At 38.1% G+C, this 12,553-nt stretch overlaps 1 protein-coding gene across 1 annotated transcript; it reads left to right on the top strand.

Moving 5' to 3' along the window:
- The first annotated feature begins 341 nt into the window (after window positions 1-341).
- On the top strand, window positions 342-6,258 carry bub1bb (BUB1 mitotic checkpoint serine/threonine kinase Bb). The gene is made up of 10 exons (XM_026933817.3): window positions 342-462; window positions 619-691; window positions 1,540-1,724; window positions 1,882-1,941; window positions 2,019-2,163; window positions 2,267-2,463; window positions 2,589-2,752; window positions 3,105-3,286; window positions 3,428-3,525; window positions 5,470-6,258. The coding sequence occupies exons 3-10, from the start codon at window positions 1,579-1,581 to the stop codon at window positions 5,774-5,776; spliced, it is 1,299 nt and encodes a 432-aa protein (XP_026789618.3). The 5' UTR covers window positions 342-462; window positions 619-691; window positions 1,540-1,578; the 3' UTR covers window positions 5,777-6,258.
- Window positions 6,259-12,553: the final 6,295 nt, after the last annotated feature.

The raw sequence follows: 12,553 nt of genomic DNA, 5'->3' as shown, positions 1-12,553 counted from the left end.
GTCCAGATAAACTTATTAACAAGTAATGTGCGCTGAAATTATCATTTTAACTTCCTTCTTTAAAAATACCAATACCTTGTATTTACACAAATAAGCATAAGTCTGTTATTTCTCCACAACACATTACATAACCGGAAACTTGTGAATCAAACTATTTTGTAAACTACATTACCCAGAATGCTTTCTACAACGCGCAGTTCGTTTTATCCGCAAAATAAGTTAGAAGTTTAAATATAAAACGGGACGTTAAACTAATCTGTAAAATAATCAGCATTTAACAATGTGCAATATTAATCCTAAAATAATCTGTAATTTAGAGGTTTTTTTTAAGTCCACGTCGGAAGCTTGGGTTTGGATCACGTGAACAGAATTTACCCAATCAGCGCGCTGTCAGTCTCCTCCCAGTTTTCATTCAAATATACACAGAGACAGAAGAACAGACGTTCAGAAGAGCCTGCAACGGTAAAAACAAAATATATAAATAAATAAATATATAAATACATTTGTTATTTGTGGATTGTTCTGTCTAGATATTGATTATGAAAGGAAAACGTTTGCACTCAGGTAAGAAAGTTATGTAGCTACTGTAGCTAACTGTGACTAATTGTTCATTTGCAGGCAGAAGAGTCCTCTGATTAGCCAGCTAGCACTGGAGAGCTTCTTTTAACTCAGTGCCTGCTGGTAGTTACAGGTAACTATAACCTGGTTATGTCGTTTCACAGCTTGACATTATTTAGACACCTCGTATGTTTGCTGTTTGAGAGCAGTCCTGAGACTGACTGCTGCTTATTCAGGAGATTGAGGAGTGCATGCAGGCAGAAGATAGCAAACCCTCTTCACTGGTTGCTGTTGAATTCACAGTACTTCCTTAGAAATTTACTTACAAACTTACTTACTTGCTTAGTCATTAAGGCTAAACATGGCTTCCTGACACAATATGATTCATATGGCGAATATCTTTAGGATCTATAGAGAGAATTTGTGAACAGCTTACACTGTCAGAGTAAAACTGCTGTCTTCACAAGTAGGGCTGGGCAATATATCAATATAATATCAATATCGTGATAAACGATTACGCAATATGCTTTTCTGAGATATCGTTGGTATAGTGATGTATATTTATTTTATGTATTATTATTATTTTTACATTTATTTAGACAACTCGTATGTTTGCTGATTGGGTTAAATGGTACTGAATGGATCCCTTTGATTTGACTTTTTTTAAACGTAATCTTCTTTGTCTTTGTAGTCATTAAAGAAAAGTATTGTCAAACTCAGTTTAACGGTTTTTTTTTGTTTGTTTGTTTATTTTCCTACTGTTTTGAGGACAGTTTGTTAGCTAAATTATATATCACAATACGCACCATGTATCATAGTGCTGTCTTCAAGTATCGTGATATGATATTTTTGTCATATCACCCAGCCCTATTAACAAGTAGTTACATCAAATGTGAACTAGTTATGCTTTTTTGTTTCTTGTTTTGTGTACATAGTGCACTTGAACCATGTGAGATAAGCAGTGTAATGTGCCTTTTCTAGTCAGTCACTGATAGTGCAGTCCACTGCCGTCAGTTAACAATGGCAGAGGGAGAGGGAGAGGTGGAGTGGGAGTTATGCAAAGAGAATATCCAGCCTCTGAGACGTGGCCGAGCCATCTCTGCCCTGCATCAAGCCCTCAGCCAGCAGCAAGAGGGCACCTCTAGTGCCATCAACCAACAAAAACAGTAAGCACTCCATTTCTATTCTCAATTAAATGTTTTAGTGTGGTTTTTCATTTGTGTGTGGGAGATGTCATGTTGTGGCAGTGACCTCAATATAATAGTACATATATATATATATATATATATACATATATACATATATATATGTTTTTTTCCCTAGAGCATACGAGTTAGAGCTTCGGATGTACGATGGAGATGACCCTCTTGACGTCTGGGATAGGTGAGATTGTCTTCAACATAATTCTTAATATCCATTTGCCACATGACTGAGGAAAGCTGACAGCCTTTGCTTTGCAGGTACATAAAATGGATAGAACAGACTTACCCACAGGGTGGTAAGGAGAGCGGTTTGACTGTTCTTCTGGAGCGAGCAGTCATGAAGTTTACGGAAGAAAAAAAATATCACAACGATTCCCGTTATGTTGACCTTTGGATCAAATTTGTAAGTGCATTACTTACCGCCCACCCAGTCCCCGCGGCTGATCTTATACTTGTAATATGTAACATGTAATAATATCCTTGTTCTCTGTTGTTTTCAACTATAGACAGAAACTTGTTCTGATCCGCTGGATGTCTACCGGTACATGCAAGCTCAGGGAATAGGGACAATGCAGGCATCTTTTTACATTGCATGGTCTGAAGAGTATGAAAAAAGGGGAAACTCGCGGATGGCCGACAGCATATTCCAAGAAGGTTTAAAGTGTGGGGCTGAACCTCTAGACAGATTACAGCAATTTCACAAGTATGGAGTCTTATATCTTTTCATTTTTGTTATATTGATTGATTTCCGATATTAAATATGATTCACAGAGCCCTTCAAACATCTCAAACATAACTGTAAGTAAATCCTGATCTATCTACCCGCAGGGCCTTACAGGCACGAGTGTGTAGGCAGATGATGACATCAATGAATGATCAGGAAGCAGATGATGAGCTTTCAGAGCCTCAGAGGGCTTCACTCGCAGAGCTGAAAGCCAAGGGAAAGAAAAAAGCTGTTGCTCCTATCAGTAGGGTGACTGGAACTGTTGGCTGTGAGTAACTGATTTACTAACATAAGGACTTTTATGTAAGTTTTTGCTTACAAAGACCGGATAAGCTAATAACAGGACTTTTTTAAATATGTAGATTGGTTCTGGTAATTGGTTCAGTTCACTGAAATACTATGCTTGGTCTGCCACTGGATCACGGCCCACTAGTTGATGACCCCTACGCTGACTATTTGGCTGATGTGACCAGAATCATGTAAAGCATGGCTTTCTGCTGAAGATGAATATAAATATTAGCAGAAGCACATTTATGAACTACTAAAGAGGCAGATGGAAGAGAAGCAAATTACTATAAGCAAGTGACACATTGACAGCTTATTGATTTCTTTTTGCACAGATGCCAGGGGTCTGCAGTTTAAACAACCAGTTGGGCCAAGTCACAACAGTAGACTTGTGATATTTGATGAGAATAAGGAGGACTCTGAGCCTCAGGAACTCAAATTAGAAAGTTGGGCAGCCCCTCCAACTGCTAAGGCCAAGGAGAATGAACAGAGACCTGATAAATGGACTAATGCTAAGGTACGAGGCATGGCATTTGTTTTTATCTTATTTAATTATGGAAAAATCAACAAGTTCCATACAACTGTGTGTGGCAGTCCTAGTATTATCTTGGTCTGCATCTTAACACTTTAACACTGATATCTTCTCTCTCATTACCAGTTGCCGCAGAAGTCCAGGTTTGGCCACAGTGTCGTCGCTCCGCCTCCAAAACCAACTTTCCAGCCCTTTGTGGAGGAGAGTGATCAGCCTCCTGTGGTGTGAGTGCTCTCTGAGAAACTGCTATCTGCTCACCTTATCATGCTAACACATGCCAATTAGGCCCTGAGCCTTTGGAATTTAATGTGCATGCTAATCACTCAATAATTTGTCTGTCTAGTTTATCTCCCCATTGCTTTATAGGGCAGTGATGCTCTTGCGGTCATGTTTAGAGGACATGTTAAAATGGGCTTTGAATCACAGATAGCGCCCTCTTGGATAGATAATGCATTATATAGGATGAGAAACCCATTCTATGCCCTGTGTATAAACTGTTTGTATTTCTGGTACAGGTTGTTCGTTTTGTCCCACAACAGATACTGTTGTACAATAGCCATTTGGATTGAAAATGTATAGCCTTTCTGATTCTAAATCCAGCTTACTAAGTGGTCTGTTTATGCTGTTGCAGACAGAAACCTCACATTGTAAAAGAATTCTTTTTACATTGTAAAAGGATGAGTTGAGATCAGCTATCATAGAACGCACTATGTGGCTCCCGAGTGGTACAACTAAAGATTGTTTGCTTTGTTGTTGGGAGGTTGTGGAAGGTCTAATCCTCAAGGTCAATTCAAGTGGCTTTATTGTCATTTCGACCATATACACCTAGTACAGTACACAGTGAAATGAAACAACGTTCCTCCAGGACTGTGGTGCTACGTAAAAACAACACAGAACTATATAACTACATGATTACACAGACATACACGGGAGTACGTAAAGTGCACGTGTGCAAACAGCGCAAGACAGTGCAATAATTACTAAAAGAGGACAATAGGCACAGTAAAAGTACACAGTTCTATTGTGGATAAAGTGTCAGATATACAGGTTCTGCAAAAATATATAATATAATAATAGAATACTGTACATGTAAACATAACATACTATGACATAGTGTGCAGAAGATAAGCTTCTAACATATATGTCCATAGCAGTTATTGAGGTAGCCATGATGTATCCTGATGATACCACAGCCATCTGTGGCCAGGAGCCCAAGAGCGAAATTGGCCATGCTGTCTGAGTGTGAGGGGATGGAGTACTCTTTCTCCCCTGTCAATCACAGTGATACTATACATCTGATTGCTATGAACATCATTAAATAAACCAGGAGGATGGAATAGGATTAAGAGACAGTGACAGTTAGGATAGTGAAACAAATGAAACATGCTAATAGACAGAAGAAATATCCTTATTGCCTTTGGCTCACTTTGAAGAATGTTCCCATTTATGCGACCCCATTTTCTGGAGGAGCCCGGATCACACTGATTGATGTTGTACGCAGAATGTAGTCATTTTCTTTAATCACATTATATGATCTTCATCATATAACCTGAAGCATGTGTATTTTACAGTCAGTTGTAAAATTCAGCTAAGATTTTATTGAGATCAGTGTGACACGTAATTAAAAAAAAAAAAAAAAAAAAAAAAAAAAGCTGCTGAAATTGCACGATGTCAGTAATAAAACACTTCAGTACATGCTGTTATAGATAAATAATCAACATTTTGCTTTGCGTCAGGCCATATGACATTACCCTGTTGCTGAGTATTTTCCTGTGACAGCACACCCATGTTGTATTCCGTACAAACCTAGTAGAAACCTCAATTTATTTTGAATACATGTTGGATGGATTTGCATTTTTTATTGTCAAAGACATCTTTTATTATTGTACTGCGCTAACACAGCCTCTCTAATGCAATTCACATTTGATGACATTGTGAACAATCTTTATACAAGAGCAAATCTGATCATACAACGTTTAGAAAGTCATTCCGGGATAATTCTTGAACAGGCCTGGTTTTTAAATAAGGAAAAGGGCAAGAATCCTGTATAAGCAAAAAAAAAAACTTATATGTAATGTTAAAGTGTTTGTGAAAGACTTTCAGTATGTTTGTTTACACATCTGCATCGTTCTATGGTTTTTAATCTGATTATGCTGTTCTTCCTCCAGAACTCCATGTAAGCTCAACCCAGCAGTGAACACTGTACTTTCAGCGAGGAAGCCGTGTCGTGAGGAGCAAACGCCACTGAAGAGGCTACAAGAGAGGCAGCAGCACATGCAGGTCCAGCAGGAAGATGAGGACAAAAGTGGAGAGAAGAGCATGTACTGCAAGGAGCTGCTGTTCAGCGGTGTCACTGAATTTTCCTTTGAAGAGCTGCGTGCTGAGCGATACCGCCAGAAATGCAGCCAGAGACTGGAAGCTGCCAGCAGTGAAGCAAACAGTAAAGAAGAACCACACACTAGTCAAAAGGACTGACAAGAGCAAGCAGTCATGTCAATGATCTAGACTCTAAATGAGCCTCTATAGTCAGTGTTGGTTTTTATGTTAGTTCTCTTGTTGTACCTAAAGAAATAGAACCTGAGAAGTCTTGCAAAAAGTATTGATAGCTGTTCTGTGATTGAACGTGGGTAATATCAGTACCTGAGATCTTCTCATTCAAATATACTCTTTATACTGATGCTTGACTGCTGACCATCCCGGGATTCTACTTCTACAGTTGTACTTATCCATGTGATTTTGTACATGTATATATATTTTTTATAAAACCACTATCACTATCTTGATCTTGAAAATGTTGTACTAGCAATTATGTAGAAGTATGGTGTATCCAATGTAAACTTTTTATATAAATAGCTACTGCAGCTTTTGGGCATATTGACCCTGATACTGTATGACATACACCTTTGGTAACTCATTGGAAGAACCACGTAGTTTAATAAACACATGCAGTTTTTTCAGCGGTGTTCATGGTGACTTTTTACAGGTGACTATGAAGAATGTGGCATAGAAAGAAAATCTACCAAATGTACCACTGAAAAATATTGCTCCATTAATCACTTATATACTCATTAGAGTAATCGTTTAGTCATTAGGAAAGAAAAGGAGTGTGAACAGCAGGAAAATGTGTAGCCTTAAATTGACAGTAAAGAGAGTTAAAAAGGAGGAGACTACATCTTAGTCAGGTTTAAAATGTCAGTTTTAGAATTAAAGAAAATATTGACCTTTTCTGTGGCTGTATGAGGGTAAATATCTTTTTGTATTTCCTTTTCAGTGGAAAAATAATGTAATAATAACCTAGTGGTATTTTTCATACCATGCTCAATACACTGAAAACCTTTGGGATGAACTGGAACGCTGACTGCATACCAGGTCTTCTTGGCCAACATCAGTGCCCGACTTCACTAATGTTTTTGTGGCTGAACGGGCAAATCCCCACTGCCATGTTCCAAAATCTAGCGGAAAGCCTTCTCTGAAGAGTGGAGATTATTATTACAGCAAAGGGGGACTAAATCTGAAATGGGATGTTCAACAAGTACATATAGGTGTGATTGTCAGGTGTCCACAAGCCTTTAGTAATATAGTGTACATACAGGGACAAATTGGAGATGTCTTAACACTGCTGAAAGGAGACATTTTTATGTAAGAATGTACATTCACTGGCCACTTTAATACAGGGACCATGTTTTTTTTTTTTTTTTACACTATTCTGTGTGAAAACTGGATACTTGTGTGTGAATATCGCAGAAGAGCAGCAGTTTCTAAAATACTCGGCCCATTTGGCACCAACTTCCATGCCACGGTCAAAGTCACTAGGATCACATTTTCCCCATTCTGATGTTTAAACATCTTGACCTGTATCTGCATGATTTTATGCATTGTACTGCTGCCACATAATTGGCTGATTGGATAATTACATCAATTAACAGGTGTACAGAAGTTCCTATTAAACTGGCTAGTGAGTGTATATGTGTAAATGCTTTTCTTCTTTCTTTTGTGTTACTTCATTTTCAAGATGCTTTAATATTGTTTTTCTATTGTGTCCATATGGGTCACTTAGAACTAGTTGCTAACATTTGTAGATGATGAATAATGAATATTTATACCAATTCCTGTTCCTTCTGTTTATTGGTTGTGTTTGAAGCTGTCTACTGAAGCTTGTTTAGATGCGAAGAACCTCATGGATGTAGTTGGTAACCCCTCATTTATCAGGCTGAGGATTCTCCACAAGGCGAGGTCTTACACAAATAGCTTTTGTGTGCATTATTGTTGAAAGGGAGGAAACTGGCATAAATCTGCTCCAGCAGGATCTGATGAGTGCACATAAATACTGCACTCAAAATTGCATGTAAATTAAATAAAAGGCCCAAAACACAAACACAATCTGCAATTAATTTTGCTCCTGCTGTGATACAACTGTTTTTTTTACTGCTATCTCCATGGTTCACAGTTTTCTGACAACACTGTGTAGCTATTTATATTTATGCCAGAAAGTATGTACCTACAGTAGTACCAGCTGTAATTCAAATCAGGTTTATATTTATGTGCTCATTCTAATACATTTTGCAGTGGATATACTGTAAAAAGTCTCACACCCCTGTTAAAATTGCAGGTTTTTGCTATGTAAAAAATGAAACCAAGATAAAATCATGTCAGATCTATTTCCATCTTTAATGTGATACAGCAGAAAACAAACGAACAAAATTCAATTGAACAAATAGAAATATTTTATGGGTTAAATTAAAAAAAAAATCTGGTTGCCCCACAGTTTATAAAAATGCATGTGACCGTACTCAGATTTAACCAGTCACATTCAAACTTGTGTTCTGAAGTAATTATCATAAACCTGTTATCAATTAAGTGATTCTGATTAACCTCAAATAACTATCAGCCGTATCTGTAAGATTTTCTTGACATCTTCTTGGTGTTCTCCAACTGCTGAAGCAATGGTGCGCAAAGAGCTTACAAAGCATGTATGGGATCTCATTGTTAAAAGGTGTCAATCAGGAGAGGCGTTCAATAGAATTTCCGAAACCTTAGATGCACCATGGATTACTGTGAAGGCCATCATGAACAAGTGGAGAAAATAAGGCACTGCAGTGACGTTACTAAGAACAGGACGTCTCTCCAAAATAAACAAAAGGACAAGAAGAAAACTTATCAGGGAGGCTGCTAAGAGACCTACAGCAACAAGCTCTTGTATTCTTCATTGTCTGGGCTATGAGGTAGGGTGGCTGGATGGAAGCCCTTTCTCATAATAAGAAAAAAAAAAAAAAAAAAAAAATCTAAGCCCGCTTATATTCTTATATATATTAGAATCTTTGAAATATTTACATGAAATTCAGAGGTTCTTAGTATTTAGTATGTCCCCTATTTGCTTTAATGACACTGTGCACTCTAGCTGGCATGGACTCCACAAGTTTGTGCAAAACCTTATGATCCATTTTAGATCAAATCCATCAGAGTGTCGTCTGAACACATGCTTCAGTAGAAGAGATTAGGCATGAGGAAAATCTGACTTTTTCTACAAAGCAGTTAACATGGTCAATATCACAAAAAGGCTTACATTTAAATAGGGCCCTAGAAATAGTGCAGAATCTTGAATATTAAATATTCAAGATGTTGAACATTTACTTTGTTTTAAATATTTCAAAATTCTAAAACCTTCTGTTTATTTCCAATTTTAAATGGGAAAAAAAATCCCAGATTTTCACTGTGGTCTCAGAATTTTGGACCCCACTGTACATACATATATATGTTGTAATATGTGTATTTTTTGTTGTCCTGTTTTGTTATCCTGAATGCTCTTGTGTTGCTGTTCTTTTGTCTTGCACTCCCCCTTAGCTTTTACCCATCATTGTAGTGTTATAGTGTCTATTTATTGTTTTGTTATGCACAGTCTTAAGAGCTGTTACATCTCATTTCCCTGTACCTTTGCACTTGCTATGAATGCTCATGTGACAAACTTGAATCTTGAATCATTCCCTGGGACTTGTTTTTCGAATGATATACATAATCAAAGGCTAATAATCAATGGATTGATTATGAAAAAAGCTATTTAATGTATAATCATTGATATGGTAAAACTTTCTGTAAGGAGATGCTTTTTTATGACAAGCTGCATTTTTTCGTCTGATTATCTTCAAGAGAGAGGAAAAAAAACGAGACCGGTGAGTAATTATAACTGCTATAATGTAAGTCATAACAGGAAATAAATTGTCCACAACAAACATTACCTAAATTGTAATCATTGGCAAATCACTGTGTGAGGAATAAGGGGAATAAAAAACTTTATGCCTCTGTTGTTCGAAAATAATCCACTTTGGGTGGTCATGGCCCTTTTCTTTCATGTAGAACCACATCACACCACCCTGTCATGGATTATTTTCCTATAACAATGCACCCTGCTGTGTTTTATTCTTTACATAATCACTTTTGTATTCATTTTGGTCATCTGAGTAACACCAGGAATTTTCTCCACTTCTTTACCAAACATTTAGAGCCAGGATAGTTTCTTACACAGAGAGATATCAATAATATATAAGCAAAAATATTTAACAGCTTCCTTTAATGCACTTGTTTTGCTTTCTTTACTGCTGTTAAACACAGAACCTTCTCCACAAGACAGGCTTCAATAATATCATGTAGAAGTATTCAGTCAGACCTGTGTGTTCTAGCTAGTTTGTGCACAGACATAAAAATACCAGAGCAGTCTGGAAGAGTGGGTCTTAGCATCAATGACTGTGTGCTTGTTTATTCTTCCATATCTATCAGCTGTCATTCATATGGTTACCCTGAGAGTTAAGAGTTCACTCGAGCCCACTGCAGCTCAGATGTTTCTGTTTTTGAAATGAGACATCTCAGATAAGTAAAAAATATCATCACTTTTACTATCCAGCCAAATTCAAATGACATATCTCAGGAAATAAACATTATCTTCACTGTCTATTCTGCCACCTTTGCATTGGTTAGTTGCTAGGGAAAGGGAATATCTGCGGGCCAAATTTACAATGTTGATACAAACTAGGTGTAATGTTATTCTCCTGATATAACTTAACAGTGAGCTTACAGTGTATACAAAAGAGCTGAACCTTGTGGATTGGCTCACCATGTGTATCACAGATCTGTGTGCCCACTATTACACTTTTTTATAACCTACGCTGTTCACAACTCTCACTCAAGGGCACCAGTGGGAATTTTAGGCCCCCTGACTTGGACAATATCCCTGTCTAGTCTTGGAATTATCCCTGGCGGCCCAATTTATGGCACTTCATTGACTCTACGGTCAAAATCCTAAGATGTCCTGATGTTGCACCTCTCTTGGGTCTAATTAGGCACAGCAACATGGCAATGTACAGAATGGTGGTGGACACTGCAAACATTAAAAACTGTCCCAGCTCCTGGCAAACTACAACATATCATCAAATCTGCTGAGAAAGTCCTTGTATGCTGTGTAATTATCAAGAAAAAGGCCTTTCTAATTCTGAAAATAGGCTACAGTAGGCGTATGTACTGCAATAAGCCATCTAAAAACCATTTACACAGTGATCCAGTGAACCATTTATATTTTCAACTGAAGTCGGGTATTGTTGGTTTCAAACAGTCAGTTGAATTTTGGATTAGATATGGTTTAATATATCTTCAAAACAGAAATGTGCCCTGTGATGTACTGCTTTCACTGCTTCATGCCTAGTGTTCCCAGGATAGCCTCCAGATCCACTGCAACTCTGACCACGATAAAGCATTTAATAGACAAAATTCATGGCTCCCATCAATCCCATTCATGTATAATTCAAAGACCAAATGTGTCACTAGGTAAAGCATTTGGTGTTTTAGAAGAAGAGAAAGATGGCCATTCTGATTCACAATACCAAAGGCAGTAAAAAGCTTTGTGTTATTCCATGCTTTCAACCACTAATTGCCCAGAGTCTATTTTAATGCTCTTTTCATCACCTCTTTTCATCATCTCCTGTGTTTGGGACCTAATCCTGAATCACAATAGACTTAACAACCAATAGGGCAAATGCACAGGGCTTGAACAGCAAGTCAGTTGTTGCCAGGTCAAAGGTCACGCAGCAAAAGTACGTGCAAGTCTAGCACGACTCAAAACAATGTATCAAATTGGCATTTGTAGACTTTGCCAATAGTAGGCTGTGTTTTGTAGCCAGAAACTTAGATAAGTATTTCATCCTCTAGAGGTTTGGCAACGAGATCTGTAATTACAATAAGATGAGGGTGTTATTGTGGAAGTGGTCCTCAATGGAAAGAATGGAGTCATTAAGATGCAAATGTAAAGCAGCCTTTCCCCATTACGAGTAAAGCCATTGATTTAATGGCCTCTTTTTATGCTTAATTTGTCCAAAGTGTCAAGAAGGTCAACATTGCAAATGTTGTAGTTGGTTAAGGAAGACCAAATATCCCAACCCTGTATCATAGTATGCCAAGTATGTCTTATTTGTTCTTAATTATTTCAGAATAAAAATATTATTAATATATTCCTACATTCACCTTCAGTAACTGCTCAATCCTGGATATGGCTATGGTGGCTCCGGAGCCTATGCCAGAAACACTGGGCATGAAGACACCCCGAAATTCAGAGCTAGGGGCAATTTAGTGTAGCTAATCCACCTACCAACGAGTTTTTAGGAGGTGGGAGGAAACTGGAGAACCTGGAAGAAACCCACATGAACACAGGGAGAACATTCATAAAAACTCCACACAGACCTACTCACAGTAACTTGAGCTCAGGAATGAACCGGAGATCCTGGAGCTGTGAGGCGGCTACCCGCTGCACTGCTGTGCTACCCCTATTAATATATTTTATCTTTATATTAATTATTAATAATGATTTAAATCATTGTTTATTTGTAATTGTGCATAATTTATGCTTATGACTGCATGAAGTGTCCTAATACAGCCTCCTACATTTCATTCTGCATGCATCGACAGCCCCCTGTGACCCCTAATCATTGCATAGATTATGACCTAACCAGATCTATGGCATGCAGAACCTCCAGGGCGTGAACCTGACGTCTCAGCTTGCTTGCTCATGGTGGGAAACAATGTCAGGTGGCTGAGCCAGCTCACAGAGAACGGATCTGTTCACCTCTATTTCTGTGAAGTAGTTAAAGCAGATGCACATGCTACAAATGCTGAAAAGGACTCAGCCCACAGCAAAGAGAGAGACAGGGAGAGAGGGAGGGAGAGAGGGAGGGAGGGAGGAGGGAGAGAGAGAACAAGGGAGGGGGAGAGCAC

Source organism: Pangasianodon hypophthalmus, chromosome 10 (genome assembly GCF_027358585.1).
Source record: "Pangasianodon hypophthalmus isolate fPanHyp1 chromosome 10, fPanHyp1.pri, whole genome shotgun sequence".
NCBI lineage: Eukaryota > Metazoa > Chordata > Actinopteri > Siluriformes > Pangasiidae > Pangasianodon > Pangasianodon hypophthalmus.
The sequence above is the reverse complement of the archived record's forward strand: the minus strand, read 5'-3'. Positions and strand labels throughout refer to the sequence as shown.

What these genes read in the sequence shown, in the direction of transcription:
- bub1bb (XM_026933817.3), top strand. Translation starts at nt 1,579, where the DNA reads ATGGCAGAGGGAGAGGGAGAGGTGGAGTGGGAGTTATGCAAAGAGAAT. An exon ending in AGATTACAGCAATTTCACAA is followed by an intron (nt 2,464 to 2,588) that starts GTATGGAGTCTT and finishes ATCTACCCGCAG; the next exon opens with GGCCTTACAGGCACGAGTGT. An exon ending in ATAAATGGACTAATGCTAAG is followed by an intron (nt 3,287 to 3,427) that starts GTACGAGGCATG and finishes TCTCATTACCAG; the next exon opens with TTGCCGCAGAAGTCCAGGTT.